Source organism: Podarcis muralis, chromosome 3 (assembly GCF_964188315.1).
Source record: "Podarcis muralis chromosome 3, rPodMur119.hap1.1, whole genome shotgun sequence".
NCBI classification, from domain to species: domain Eukaryota; kingdom Metazoa; phylum Chordata; class Lepidosauria; order Squamata; family Lacertidae; genus Podarcis; species Podarcis muralis.
This window is the reverse complement of record NC_135657.1, coordinates 82,866,671-82,882,755: the sequence shown is the minus strand read 5'-3', so window position 1 is coordinate 82,882,755 and position 16,085 is coordinate 82,866,671. Positions and strand designations below refer to the sequence as shown.

The 16,085-nt window shown below is 43.1% G+C and overlaps 1 protein-coding gene across 7 annotated transcripts in view; it reads right to left on the bottom strand.

Moving 5' to 3' along the window:
* The window catches only part of FILIP1 (filamin A interacting protein 1), an 89,433-nt gene that overhangs the window by 14,616 nt on the left and 58,732 nt on the right, over positions 1 to 16,085 (bottom strand). For 6 of the 7 annotated variants that reach the window (XM_028722794.2, XM_028722799.2, XM_028722798.2 and 3 more), the window contains one exon: positions 15,771 to 15,949. In XM_028722794.2, coding sequence (XP_028578627.2) covers positions 15,771 to 15,949 — 179 coding nt within the window. Of the gene's footprint in view, positions 1 to 6,185; positions 6,328 to 15,770; positions 15,950 to 16,085 lie in introns of those variants that run through there. The other variant, XM_028722802.2, reaches the window with a different exon arrangement.

Here is a 16,085-nt window from a genome sequence, read left to right as displayed (position 1 = left end):
CTCTTCTGTTCTAATGTTATCCAAAGCTTGGGTAACATTAGAACATAAAATCTCTTATGGATCAGACCAAAGGTTTACATTTACCCTTTTCCATCACTATAAAGTTGAAACATTTTCTATGCCTCTCTGCCTCTTTAGAGACATCTTGTACCAATGATTACATGACTACACATCTGATGCCTGGTCTTCTATGTATTGAAAGCCAAGGCTTAAACTACAAAAAAACTGGGTTTGGTTAGAGTTCATGTTCATTAGCAGGCAGTTGTGTGTATATATAAGTGAAAACTCTGGCTTAGTTCCAGTTCAGACACTAACGTGGATCAGTAACTTCAAACCCAAAGAATACAAATTATTATCTCACTCTTACTATTGCAGTGTATCAATTCAAAGATACTTTACTAAATAATTTTTTAAAATAAAAGATTTCTAATATGCCAGTTCCCCAAACTTCATCTATAACTATAAGTCATATTTGCTGGCTACAACAGAATGAATTTCAGTCCCCAAATGTTCTTTCCACATTGATGAGCATAGTAGGAACAGTGGACAGAGGCTTAGCTCATCCTGCCCCCTGCCCCCCAGCTGTAAGAAACAGAGAAAGTATAATCCCATTATACAAATCTGTGCCCAGATTTAGAATACTGTGTGCAATTCTGGTTACCCAAACAGAATGCCGTAGAGCTGGAAAAGGCACAGAAAAGAAACTACAATGGTCAAAAGCTTGGAACAGTTTCCCTGGAAAGGCTCAAGAACATGGAGCTTCAGAGAGTGTGTGCTAAGAGGGAACATCACAGAGATTTATAAAAGTATGCATGATTAGAACAGGAATGGGAACCTGTGGCTCCCAGGGGTTGCTGGACTACAACTCCCATTATCTGTCACTACTACTGGTCATGTAGGCTGGGGCTGATGGGAGCCTGAGTTCAACATCATCTGAAGGGCCATCTCATGGACGTTCCCCATCCTTGAACTAGGAAGAACACATTTAGAGATGCTTGTGCAGCTGACAAACCATTGTGTTATCCGTCCTGGCGACCCTTAGCCAATCATGGCAGGGAGGAGAAATGGCCAATCAGGAGAGAGTGAGGATGGTAAAGGGATAATTTGACGGTTTAACCAGCAGGAAAGGGCATGGCAACAGAAGCAGCTTATGGTGCAAAGGGGGTTTATCAGGAAGGATAAACCTGATTAATTTCCTCAGGGGAAGGGGGGGGGCTTACAAAGGGGCTAGGGGTGTTTTACAGGCAGAGTAAAAGCAGATAGCCATTCTGGGATGAAATAAGATTTCATAGAAGCAGTTCTCTTGCTGGGGATTTTTAAAAAATCTTGTTTAATAGTGAAACTATCAAGCTTTATCTTCCATTGAGTGTTTGTTCATAAAAATATAGTTTTCGTTTCCATTGTGCCCCAGCTTTAATTTATGCCCAGTAAACTGTCACGGGAACCCCAATATTGATAGTTCTTGCTGCATATTTATATTATATGCTGCCACATTTTGAGAATTTCTGAATTATCAGTTGTTAATAGACATGGAGTGACCGAGGTTAAGAAACAGACTCTGTCACCTTGGCCTGCTCCCATCTTCCCTGAGGTAGTTTGTCACAATCTGTTCTCCTACCCGAGACTCAAGAGACATGCTATGGGGTTGATTGGCAGTAGGTTCAGGAAGCACATCATTATTTTGAAGAAGCAGAATAAGTGCCATTAGTAACAACCTTAAACGGGGTTTTAAGAGGGTTAGGCAAATTCATGGAGGATGTCTTCAATTTCACATGCAACATTGGCACATCAGGCATCTCTGGCCCAGGATAATGTTGCACTGGCTTGCTAATGCTGTTCAATGGCTGAGAGCATAGCTTAAAGTAGAAGTCAGTGTATCAAATCCACATAGGCCAGTTATTTGTGCCTTGGTCATATTGTGACCTTGTGACAGTGGCAAAGACTGTCTAGGGAGGTAGAATGCTCTCCTTCACTGAAGGTAGTAAGCTGAGATCAGCACCAGTTAGTGGAGTGGGGCAGGGAGTGTAGCGTTGCTCACTTGCCTTCTAAACACTGAGCATCACTGCTAGTTCCTGAGACAGAGAGAGTGCGGTGCAACTCAGTGGTGAAGCAAATCTGGCACTCCTGCCATCACACCTGCCCCATGCTGAACGCAACCTTTCTCAAGAACCACCAGGGATGCTCAGTGTTCAGAAGGCCGGTGACAAACACCACCCTACTAGCAACTACTGGTTCAGACTAAAATATTTGTAAGCCTGGCTTGATCAAAGCGTTCCTTGCTTCTGGAATTCTAACACTCAGAGGTTATCTCAAGCTCAAAGTCTCAACTAGCCAGACCTTGTCATTTAATTAGAAGAATATAAAAAACCAAAAGAGTCACACTAAATTTGGAATATTCAGAAATTTCCAGATTAGCCCAGAGTTTATCGCTTCTCTGAAATGAACTATAGATCGATATTTCTCTAGAGATCTGAGTTCCTTTTATCATGCTTTGAGTTGGTCAAGAATAAGGGTTCTGAAAAGGAGAACCCAAACGTAGAGCAATATTTTCACTAGTATAAACCTATATTATTGCAGGAAGAGAACAGAACCAGTGCTATTATTACTGTTCCACTTGTATTAACTGCCATCCGTGGGTACGTCACTGCAGGCTTTAGAACATTCCAGATTCAATGAAGTTTTCTCCTTAAACAGCCAACTTTACTACTATTTAGAGTAGAAGCAAATACTTCTCTATAAAGCTATTTAAAGTTCAAGTTCACATAATATTTTCATGTTTCCTCTTACCAGAAATATTTAAAGAAATTTCCAGAAAGTAATAAGATGTTTTTATAACTCTGCTTTTACAACCTACAAACCAAGCAGTCATGGATTTAAAAATAATAATAATTGACACATATCTAAAGCATGTGTAAAACTATTGCCTAAAGAATCACTGAGGAAACTGTTCAGCCGGTCCCCTTATTAAGGATTACACAAAACAATTCAGGTTACTATGAATTTTCAGACATGGAAAGCACTTTCATGGAGGCTAAGCATGCAAAACCCAAAATAATCTACTTCTGGACTGCATGTATTTTCTTACAATGAAGTAAGGAACTCCTAGCTGCACAAGCACCCACCCTCTGGGTCCCCTCCTCAGCAACAGCTGCTCCCCAATGAACAGCTGAGAGGAGAAAGGGCTCTGATGTTGTGAAAAGTGTACAATTGCAGCTCTTTCCTCTGCAATTATCTGCTACAAGGAGATGAAAGCAGAGGGGAAAGTGTCTGTGTAAAGAGAGATTGGATTTCCTGCAGATATGCAAAAAGCCATCCATGCATTTTTGCAACTGAATGCCTGCAAGTTTGGGGACTGCAGTTGGATTTTGAAGATGGAGGCACTGAATAGCAATGTGACATAGCTTGCAATACAGCTGTGGTTTGGCATTATTTGCATTCTTCTGTTGGGATTACAGAATTCTTTTTGGCTCCCCCCCCCCCCCAGACAAGGCAGTTCTATTGAAGAGCAGTCTTATCAATCAATCAATTAATTAATTTTAAAACTTTTCTCTCTCTTTTCTTTTCCCAAAAAGTCAATAGAGAAAATGAAAGCTCAATACTGAGTAGAGTTTCCTCTTGGGAATCTGTTGTGAGGGGTTGTGGTGGATCTAGCCCGCTCACTACTGGAATACAGCCTCCAACAACTTTCAGAGTGATAATGCAGCCCTCACCTTGTCCCATATGGAAGAGTTCTCCATTTAAGAAAAACATGATGGCCCTCAACTCAGCCAGCCTTAAAGTTAGTAAACTTCCTCAGGGAGCTATCCAGCATTTGCTCTTAAGGGCTGTCTTGCTGAATGTAAATATATTTCAACAGCTTATTGTGAAATGCACAACAAACCCTGGTTGTGTCCTAGTTGCCTCTTGTTTCTGTGCAAAAGCTATCATATTTAGTAGCTGTGCATCATCAACATCATCTGTTACTTCAAGAGCTTTTAAGCAGTCGACCGTAAATAGGAATTCACAATCCTTGCTCATATGCTTATAATCTATGAAAAGGTTCAGGCCCACATTGTGTTTTTACAAAGGTGTACATTTCTTCTCCCCACGCAAGGATAGTGTGGATTCCCTGAAAAACCACAATCTGGGATGTGGGCTCCACAAGAAAACAAGGGCTTGCATGATCTGCACACATGGCTATGTGAACAAGTTTATTTCTGACACCATATGTAGGGGGGAACTCAGGTGCTCCGATCCAGCCATTGTCACGCTTTAAATAAGATAATGTCTGCATGACTATCTGTACCATAATGTGGACAGAGCTGCGCATCCAGCTGAAAGCAGCCTGGTGTGGATAGACTGCAGCCATACAATGACAAATGCACATTCTAACATGCATGAGACCTTTGAGGAGACATGTTTGAGACTGCACAGCAAGTAAATGAAATGCACATAAGTATGAGAAATGGCAGTGGTGGGAAACCTGTGGCCCTCCAGATAATGATGAACTTCAGCTGCCGTCCTCTCTGGCCATTGGCTATTCTAGCTGGGGCTGATGGAAGTTGTAGCCCAAAAACAAGGCTAAGGCATGCTGTTTTAGGCTAGCCCTCAACCTGAGCCCCCAGTACTCTATAACATGGAAATAATTGTATTGCTCTAACTTATGTAGTTGCTGTAAAGATTAAGATGGCTTATGTGACATCATGTGACGTACGACATGCTACCTCTATCACGTGTGTGTGTGCATACGTGTGTGTCTATACACACACACACACACACACACACACACACACACACAGTAAGCAAGCATGATCTGCCCAATTCACCACTCAGGTTTTTTGACTGGTCAGATAAAGAAGGTAGCATTGAAAATAACCTTGTTTGTTAAAGTCTAAACCACAGAGCCTAGGGCTTGCTGATTGGAAGGTTGGCGTTTTGAATCCCCGCGACAGGATGAGCTGCTGTTTGGTCCCAGCTCCTGCCCACCTAGGAGTTCAAAAGCACGTCATAGTGCAAGTAGATAAATAGGTACCACTCTGGCGGGAAGGTGAACAGCGTTTCTGTGCACTGCTCTGATTCGCCAGAAGCGGCTTAGTCATGCTGGCCACATGACCCGGAAGCTATACACTGGCTCCCTCAGCCACTAAAGCGAGATGAGCGCTGCAACCCCAGAGTCGGCCACGACTGGACTTAACGGTCAGGGGTCCCTTTACCTTTACTTATATGTCACCTTTCTTCCATTAATAAACTCAAGATGCAATAATGAGGTTCCAAGGTGGACTCCGATCCAGGCTATTGACCTTTTTAAGGTGGCTGCCACCACGTGATTTCAGAACATGCCTTGGGATTTGCCCTATTAAAAATTATGCCAAAGAAATAAACAATTCCAGTTCACTGGAACTAGAAAATCATTTTACAAAGTAGTTAAAGATTAATCCAGCATGAACACCAACTGCTTTTGTTGAATACAGTGCAAGACAAATTCCCCCTGTTTTAGAGCAGTGGGATATCTCACTTGTTTCAAATGCCCTGAAGGCTTTCCCAACACACTGTTTTGTAGCAATCACATTAACAGCACAAGCCTACTCAGAAGTAAGACCCACTGAGCTCAGTGGGCCCTAATCCGAGGTAAGTAAACACAGGATTACAACCTAAAGAGTACTCACAACACAGAATGCTTATAGGACCAAACAATTCAATGTCTTGGTTACATAATAAGCAATTATCAGTACAGAGTTCAACAAAAAAAGATCTATGCCAATGTGAAGCAAAAGATTTAAAGCTCTGCCAAGGCTGTATTTGGTCTAGGTTATCCTTCCCTTAAGAACTTGTGAATTGTCTTCTGCACAATGAAATGAAAACCGAACCACAAAGTAACTCCAAGGAAAGATTCAGTTTCATAGCATCTCTCTATTTACAAGGTCAGAACATGCCATACCTTGAAAGTCAGGCTGTGTTTTGATGCAAGGTAGAGCTTTCCCTCCCCAAGTCAGTCAACAGGGAGATCCGAGCTGTTCTAGTTTTAAAAGCTGCAGTTAATTTGCCGCTGTAACGAAGCACATGTCTGTACTTCCCTGTTACATGCAACAGGCTCTTAGCAGAGTCTTCTTGCCAAGCAAATCCATTAGCGCAAGTACTGAAAAATGTGCATACACAAGAAGCAACATTTTGGAAACAAACAAAACAGCAGAGTGTGGTTTTCTTACCTTCTCCTAATGAGGAGCACTTTCGATTCCCCCTCCCTGCCTCTCTTTGCAAGAGTTTGCTAGTCTGCAGGCCCTGCTTAGCCCCTGCTCTACAGGGAATTAGCCATCACATTCCAGCCATGTCATCAGAACAATGAAAGGTGAATGTTGTGCAAAACAGCTTGGGACCACTCACTGATGATGTCATCCCTCCCTTATATGGTTCATTATTGTGCAGATTTAACTTTGGGCAGTGAGGGGGGGTGGAGCCTCACTACTTCAGAAAGCAAAGGAAAACAGTGGCTAGAGAAAGGCTTGGGGGGAAGTAGGGGGAAGGTAGGTACAATAGAAGTGTATTCTCATCCTCTCCCCCAAATCCCCCCCTCTTCCAAACTAATTGAACTCCAGCCAGTTCCATTCAAACATGTGTTCAAGCTGCAATTGCAATCCTTTCAGAATCAGCCTAAGGAGCTGAAATCACACAGCATGAAAGTAAAGTAAAACCATTATTTATCCATTATGGATTCCCATCCTAAATGCAGCACAAAGGACAATGGAAGCTGAAATGACCCCCTCCACCTAAAAATTACAGGAAGGGTATGCTCTCTTCTAGAGACTGTTTATTATAGTTGCTATACATCTCCTAAATAGACACTAGGTTAACTTAGGAATTTACATGCCCAAAGTCTGCTTGTAACTCAGAAAAAACTGGGTTGCAATTTTAAAAAACAACACTGAAAATCCAGTCTGCAATTGTTGTGTATTTAAGAGACAGCTGTGACATAATGCTTGAGGGTATGAGATTGCTGTTGGACTAACAGCATCACTCTACAAACAAGTCCTGATTTATATAGAATCAGCCACTTTATGAGTCTCCAGGGGGTCATCCTACGGCAGCTAAATCTGGGTTACACTGTCATTGAATTAAATGTCATTTGGTGTACATTCACATGACCAGTGAAGAAAGACATGCTGATATGCATTTTCCCCAAGCTAGGCTGAAGGTGGGTGTGCTACCTTTCTGGAAGTTTGGTAGCATCCTCTGAAATCAAACTTTTCCACACACCCTTATTTATAGCAGCTGCAGTTTAGAAGACGAATCAGGTCAGCGCTTCCCCCCCATCAGTGCATCTTTATGCTAGCAAAAACTTCACAGAATCATAGAATCGTATAGTTGGAAGGGACCACAAGGGTCATCTAGTCCAACTCCCTGCAATGCAGGAATCTTTTGCCCAACATGGGACTCGAACCCACAACCTCGAGCTCAAGAGTCCTGTGCTCTACTGAGTGAGTTATCAGTTTTCATCTGTTTAATTTCCGCCAGAGGTATTTTTATTGACAGATTTGATTCCTTATTTTCCCCCTACCTTCCTGTGAGAACGCTAAGCAGATTGCAGTAGTAAAAACAAATCACGTATTACTGTATAAACAATAATTAAATAATTAAGAACTAGATCAGTAGCAACCAAACACCTATTTATCCTCCTAAGCTGTATTTCATGCTGCTCAAAAGTGCAGACTTGGTTGGCCAAACCCCAAGGACTTACTACTGCAATACTTAGGGCTTGTCCCCACTTCCACTTGTCCCATGACTAAAAAAGAGTGAGTCCAAGCAGTTTTCCCCTTGACCCACTCCTTTCCCAGGGGAAACCCATTCTTCAATGCTAAATTAGAGCAAATGTCAATCTGGAAGATTGCTGTTTGCTCCGACTGAGCGCTAAAAAGTGGTTTTGTAATTCCCAGTTCTGCTAACTCTCAGCACCCTTAACAAACTACAGTTTCCATAATTCTTTGAGGGAAACCATGGCTGTTGAAGTAGCATCCGAATACTTCAAATGTATGGTGTGGCTGTGATCTTGATAAGATCTTTTCAACTGTGTTTGACTGAAGCCAGGTGTTTTAGATCCACCCTCTCCATAAAACTACCTTGGTATCATAAATGCGGTATGTTGCATTGTGCCTTATGGTCTGCATTAATTAAATGAGGAGATGACGGCCACCAGTTTTGAGTTCCATACTCAGAAGCAGTAGCTTCTTCTTGCAACCATGCTGCTTAAGTTCCAGGAATGAGCCCCCTTTTAAACATAGATTTCAGGACTGTGCTTTTGCATCAATTAAACTCTGCTTTGGCTTCTCTCTTCATGCTTCTTATCTCATGTGATGGAACTCATGCAATGTAGTAAAGGTAACACCCACAGAACTCCTAGATTCCTTGGCTACATTGCTTAAATCCTCTACAAACAAAGCCAGATGCTTGTTGCAAAAGAACAAACAACTATTCCCCAGGATTCCCATTTACTTGCTGCCATGAAAAGTGCACTGCAAACAAGGAATCACCATCCTTAAAGAAGCCGTATCTTAATGACGCTCCAGGTTACTGTATGCTCAGAGGTGAGGCTTCTAGATAATGATCATATTTCTATGCAAACCTGCAGATTTCCACCTGTGCAGTGCTTAATGCATGTTAATGAGTTCCTAGAACCCATTTGGTGGAGGGAAGGGTGGGTTTTTTTAATCATGGGAAAAAGGAAAGCTGGCTGTTTTTAATATAAATATATTGCATTACTCATGTTGTGCCTCTTGGGAAAGTATTCAATAAAGAGAAATAAAACATATCCTTGAAAAAAGAATGCTGGAAGAGGGAAGAGGATTGCAAGCTGTGCTGATTCTGGGCTATACATTTTATATTACTTACATCATATTCCCTAAAAACCCCTCACTTAGTAAACTTAAGCTGAACAACTGGCTGTAGTCACCAGCCGTGCTTTTATTTAAAACAGGTCATTCCAGGCAGATGTTATAAAACATTATATTATTCTCTTGAGGCTTTTTTCTCCCTCTGAATTGATGGGCTGAGGCGCTGTTTTTTCTTCTTCTTTAAATCACGCCGTGAATTGTTCTATATCTCCCTGTTATGCATTTATTGCCTTTTATGGAGTATGATTCATGAACTAAACATAATGACCTTAGACACTTTTTATTTAAAAGCATTTCTGTTTGACTGGGGAGAATTCAGGCTTTTCTCAAAGCATATGACCAGATGGTGGGGTGGAAAGCCCTGGGGTTGATCCTGTCCCATTCCTCTTCCTCCATCAATGCATGGCTTCCATTTGCTTGAATGATACAGGGCCGGTCTCTTTGAAAGCATAGGTTGCAATACCAAACTCTACACAGTTACCTGAGAATATCTCGCACTGAACCCAGTTGGGCTTACTTCTGTTTAGAGAACTGCACTGTCAGTCACATGCCTGACTCAAAACTTCAGTTTCAAAAAGAGCAAACCATAAACTATAGCTTATGGCAGACATTTCATAGAACTGTAGAATTGGAAAGGACCTGGAGGGTCCAGTGGTGGAGCTTCAAGCTCCAGTGGGGGGTGGGGCGGAGAGCAGGCGGGGGCGTGGCTGGCGTGCATCCCGGGGGAGTGTCCTGTGTCCTGGGGGTGTGACCTGCAGGGCATGGTGCCCAGCGCAAGGGGGGGGGGCGCTGCCGCAATGGTACCCAACCAGGATTGTGCTGCTTTCCCCCACACCCCTGTTCCTCCACCAGTGTGAGGGTCATTTAGTTTAGCCCCCTGCAATGTCCACAGCTGCCCCTGTTAGTTACAAATCATAATATGACAGAACCCTACCAATGTATTTATTTATTTTTGTAAGCTGCATGATCTGTCTGGTTCTAGATAAAATCAAAGCTGTTTTACCTTTTCAAATGTCAGCCACATTGCATGCGCTTTTATGTTACTTGGCACTAAATCAATCCTTATGCTAAACACACAGAGAAATAATTGTGGTGTTCTGAAACTGCCTAAATCCATTTCCTTTCTATACTTATTTTGCAAAATCATACATCACACTCTTACCAGGCAATCTTAGGCATGTTTACTCAGAAGTACCGGTAAGTCATACTGAGGTCAATGGAACTTGTAGTGCAATATCCTTGGGCTACTCTCAGCTCCTGTTAAAGCCATCAACTCACTCTCCACTAGAGAAATGTTCACAACATTCACAATATTAGATGAATCAGCTGTAATTTATAACCCAATGGAAGCTCAATAGATTTTATTTTCAGCATGAGAACAGTATCAGGCAGGCCATAATTCTCACTACACAAGAAGCTGACTTATACCAAATCAGACATTTGTCCACCTAGACTAATATTGTACTCTCTGACTGGCAGCAGCTCTCCAAGTTCTTAGATGAGAGTATTTCCCATCACTTTATCCTTTTATCTGGAGATGCCTGCCATTGAACCTGGCAACTGGGAATTCTTAATGCAAAGAATGTGCTGTCCTGCTGAGTTGTGGTCCCCTCCTGCAAAACTATTTTGAGGCAGTGTCCTGACATCCTCCTTTCTCCCTGTCTAGTTATCTTGTGGCTACAATTATCTAGTTCAGTGTTTCCCAAATGTTTTTGGGCAACGGCACACCTGTTTACTGAAAAAAAATCTCGCGGCACACCACCATTAAAGCCCCGCCCCGTGACGTCAGCGCGCAGCGTCACGCCGGGAGGGACGCACAAAAGTGAAAGTTTTTTCCCTCCCCCTTGCTGGGGAACCTCCAAGCTTTGGGGGTGGGAGGAGGCAGCAGAGCGAGGGACTGAGGGACGGCGGCAACTGAGGCAGCGGCGGCTGAGGCAGAGCTGGGAAGGGGGTTTCCAGGGGACACGGCAGCTCCTCGAAAGGCTTCTCTCAGCTGCGCTCAATCCGCCTCGGAGAGGATTTCCCCTCCGGTCCCATGCGTTCGTTTGGGGCATCGCTCCGGCTGCTCCCTCTCCCGCCGCGCAGGAGCGATGCCTCTCTCTGGCTTTCCCTCCGCGCAGGCTGAGGGAGGGAGGGAGGGGCGCGTGTGACCCGTCTCTGCTGGGAGACCAAACCCAGCGAGGCAGAGTCGCGCGGAGGCGCCCAGGCAGCGCTTCCGGATGCGAGGAGGAGCGCCAGGCAACAGCAGGAGGCGCGGCCTCTCCTCGCCGCCGCCGCCCCGCCTCTCGCCGCCCGACTCGCCCGCCTCCCTCCAGGCATCTCGCGGCACACGAGGCAACGTCTCACGGCACACTCGTGTGCCGCGGAACACCGGTTGGGAAACACTGATCTAGTTATCCCTCCTTAATCTTAAAAGCTGTTCAACCCATACAGAAGCTCGAAACCATTTCCATCCAGTCTTAGTAGCGTCTATAAACTGCTGTCTTAAAGATCAGCTGGAAGTAAGAACAACTGGATCAGGAGTTGTTGTTTTCCTTTCATTTACCAGTTTCTAAATATTCATTATGGAAATTAGAAAACATTTGAATGAAATTAGTGGCTGTCTTTTCCAAGATCATCCCTTTCATTTAAATTATTGTCTTTTAATCCAACAAATTCAGCATATCGACGGTATCCCTGAGAAAAGTAGAAAATATATATATCAGTGTTGTAGATATAACAGTGATATGCAGCAGTTATGAAAGAGGATTTGTTATGCCAGAACTCTCAGAATATTACACTGATTCTCCTGCTCTTTTGTTCTTGCAGATTTTAATCACTGTACAGTGAGAGGAGTAATAATTGCAATGATAAATTCTCCAAACACCCAATAGTGCTGTCCTGCTCACCCTCACCCCCCACCCCTGCTCTGGATCATAGCTAATGAACAGAACGTTTGAAAGCTTCAGAAAATGTATCTGAACATTAAAAAAACCCACCATGCACAATTAAAGTGACCGATTTTATGTTTACATATAATCCATCATGTTGTATGAAATGAAAATTCTGGATTATATCCAAATTACTAGGTTGTACTCAAAGTAGACCACTGAAATAAATGGACCCAAGTTAGTCACATCCATTAAAGCCAATGGGTTTACTCTGAGTAGGCCTAATATAAGAAACAACCTTCTGGCTTTTGGTCTTCAAATATTGTTATAGGTGTATTGCTATTAGAAATTACCAATTATGATCAGATTACAAAGAACCATAAAATTAGCTTCTTGGGCCCAAGGGGACTCTATACTTGTTTTTCTTGAAGAACAGCACCTTCTGCCTCTATTGCCTCCCAGCAATGCTTTTAAAAAGCAGTGGAGGCACTAGAAAAAAAGGGGGGCAACAGAAAGGGGCAGGTATATTATGTGAAGGTGAATTTTGCGCCACTTTAGGTTTCTCTAAAGTAAAACCAATTGGTTTGACTCACAGGCCAGGTGCGTGGTTCCTGCAACAGAGGAGGGGGTGCAGGCCAAGGTGGAACCCTCCAAAAAGGGGCTGCAAGGTGAGAGCCAAAGACAAGTGTTAGGGAGGAACTGCTACAGAACCCTCCCCAGAAAAGGAGGAGAGAGCGGAACTCTAGTGGCTTGGAATGAAGCCTTCAGCCCACACAGGACGGCATTTCTCTATCTGTATGAAACAATCCTATGAAAAACGGCTTTCTGTCAAGAAGCAACATGAGTCCGGCAATGGGGTGTGGGGAGCTGTTTGTATGAGGAGCTACCTTCCCCCCGCTAGGCACTGCCTATGTGGAACCAAACTTTCAAAAGCTGCTTGATCAGGGATCAGGGTCAGCTACTGTTGGCCGTGCTGTCTGGGGCTGATGGGAGTTGGCACCCACCTCCATCTGGGCTAACACACAATCTGTCTCTATTCCTGGGTTAACACACTTGCGCGAGTCTAAGCAGTGGTTTATATCTCGGCCTACATGCTCTGACAAAGCTTCAACTGGTCGACAGCAAAATGACGCTAGTGTAGCCCTTTTATTCTCTGTTGCTGTAATTTTTTTAAAGCAACCGTTCTGTTTAACACACAAACCCAGAGAGAGAAGTCTGCAGATTTTAAGCGCATCATAGGAGAAGGCCTTTCTCTGAATTTAGACCTCCACAGTCGCTCTGCATCTCATGTATATGAAATAAAGTGGAGCAAAATGAAAACCTTTTGGGAAGAAAGGCTTGGGGCTGGCTTCTCATGGGAAAGGGAAGAGAAGGAAACCTGAATAACAAAAGCACAAAGGGGGGGTGGGGGGTACGAGAGAGATGTTTGAAATCCGCTAACATCAGTGCTCCCGTTTCTGATTCAAGAGGCCTGCGCTCTTTATTAGATGCAGATCAGTTTCCTTTGCAGGTGATGCGGTCCCAGCATTACATCACCAGAAGAGCAGCCAAGGAGCATCTCAGTGCCAGGATGACTGAAGCAGAGAGGAATGTATTATCACAGGCTACTGAGAAACTCGCCAGTTCTTTCTTTGCTGGGGGTGCTGGGATGGAGAGCAGAAAATGTCATTAGAAGAGCGAAAGTTTTCATAGGAGGAAGATCCGGGGGTCCGAGGATCCCCTGCGTATATCTACAATTATAGCCTTGCATTTTCAGAGGGGGTGGAACCAGGAGCATTAACAAAGACCATATTTGTGACGCTAGCACTGAAGCAGGATAACGTGTGTGTGTGTGTGTGTGTGTGTGTGTGTGTGTGTACTCTGTATTGGAATAAATTAATCAGCGTTTCTCTATACCTGGGCCCTACTGTTTCAACTGGAGAAAAGAACTTTGAGGATACTGAGCTAAGAAAATTCAAACATCCAATCACTATCAGCGGTTTAACCTACAAAGAAGCCTTACGTAAAAGCTAACTGATTACGCTAGGCTAAATAACTCCAGCAGTTTGTATACAGGGAAATATAAGGAAGAGTGTTGCTCCATTGGTTTTGTTTTCCAAGGCCTCCGAAACAGCGGCTCCAAGAACTGCAAGCCAGTGTTTCCACTTTCAGGCCCTTTGGGGACATTCTCTCACAACTGCGAGGCTGGAGAGTGAGCATTGTGTATTTGTTCCTCCCTAGCCATCACATCCACACTGGCCCTGCACATTTAAAGCACATGACTTCCCTTGAAGAATTATGGGAACTGTAGTTTACACAGGAAAACTGATGTCATATATTTCATCAATTGCCTGTATTTTCAGTGATTTGCTTTAACCAATCAGGACAGTCCCTCTGTAAGAGACTATGAAAAAATCAAAATCAAACGTTGAATATGTGAACACATAGAAACACTTGCTAGCTTAGTTCCACTTGAACTCTGCACGTACTTTGGAATTATGTGTCTGTTTTTGCTTTGTCCCTGACCCATAATCTTGGTGCCACTGCAAAGCAATTAGAGAAAGCCGTGGTAGTCAAGCTAAGTAGACTCCCATCAGGGGAAACTCTAATGGAAACTGATATAAAAGCACTGCTATTTGGAATTGGGAGAGATGAAAGCAATAGAGATGATTCCTAGAAAGGAGAGACAGATCTCAGAGGAGAGAATCACTAGAACATCTTATACAGGCTATAACCAGCCCAAACATGTGGACAGCTGTCTGATTGGTCATCTATGCCTGGGGAAAGTGTGCAGCTGTCCTATTGTCTTCAAAAAAGTAAAATCTTCTGAGCTATGGATGGGGAATAGAAGCTGAACAGGGAAAACATAGGAGAAGGATGTTTTTCTCATGATGTCATGAAGATGCCCCATAAAATGTTCAGTAGTTCATCGAAATACAATTTTCAGCATTCTTTCGGTGAAACCATGACTGACTGTGCTATAAAACTGATATAAGTCCATTGGGTTATATATTCCCTATGGAGTACCATCACCACTACCAAAACAGCAGATAAACTAGGATAAACCAGTCAGTTTCTTTTACTGGTTATCCTAGAGATTATTCAGATTGCTGCTCTTTATATATTGAAATTGACACTGCTTGATGTTTCCAGTGTGCATCCTGAACTATTTTTTTCAATGACTAAACATATGTCCAGATCATGATTTAGCACATACCAATCCAAACTATTTCTCCAAGGGTATCTTTGCATGTTGAAACATTCACACTGAAATCACAGAGCGAATCAGTGAGGCTTGGATTCATTATATAAAAATATGTGTAGGGCCGGTCCTAATATTAGGCAAAGTGAGGCAGCTGCTTCAGGCATCTGATTTTAGGTGTCATGAAAGGGCACCCAGTTGTTAGTTCTTTAATTTATTATTGTATTTTTATTGTCGGGGGGGGGGGGGAGAGGCATATGTGGGATTTTCTTTTCTTGGGTGCCAAAATAATTTGGCTGGCTGTGGAAACTATTGAAGAAGTAGGGGGTGCCACTTGCCACTCTGCCTCAGACGTGAAAAAGTGTTGGACTATGTGGTCCACTTTTATTTCATTTGAAACAAAGAAAGAACATTAATATAGACCACCCCAGACCCACAGGAAACTGGTGCACTTCTTAAATGAGCAGTGGTTGAATTAATGGTTTCTTTTTATTACTACTACTACTACAGCTGGACATAGGGTTTGTGTGGCAGCAACAGAGAGGAACTCTAATTGATTGTATATTTGTTTCCCCCTTTTTTTTAAAGTCTGCAGCCTTGAACGAATTATTCCCATATCTGTAATATGGATTCAACAGTACAAGAGAGCTGACAATAGGTTTTGGTTGGGCAGAAAAGTTCAATAAGTGGTGAGAAACAGTATATGGGAGGCTAGGATTAAAAATGTTAATTCCCCCTTTACAATATCTCTGATATCTGCAGTTCTGCTGAAAAATGTCTTTGAAAAACCCGTTGTTTCCCATCAGAATAACCCCTGAAATGCAGAGTTTATTCAACAGGCTGTCTCTTAATGCTCACCTTTCACGCTCCTGCTCCAAGAGATTGGTAAAGTCATCGCTCTTATTCATGTAATCTGTATGTTTATGCTTCTCATTTTCCAGCTCGTAAACTGTGCGCCGATGGCATTTCTCTGCCAGGAGGAGCTGCTCGAGCATGCGCCGGTATGTGTCCTTCTGCTTCTCTTCCAGTCTGTCCAGCTGGTTGGGTGAAATATAAAATGGACTGTGTTAACTACATTGTTGGCTGACATTGGTACATCTGCTGAACAAGGATGTTGCATTACTGTAAACGTGGCATGGCCTCTTTCATTGCCTATAAGCAGTCACTAGTAAT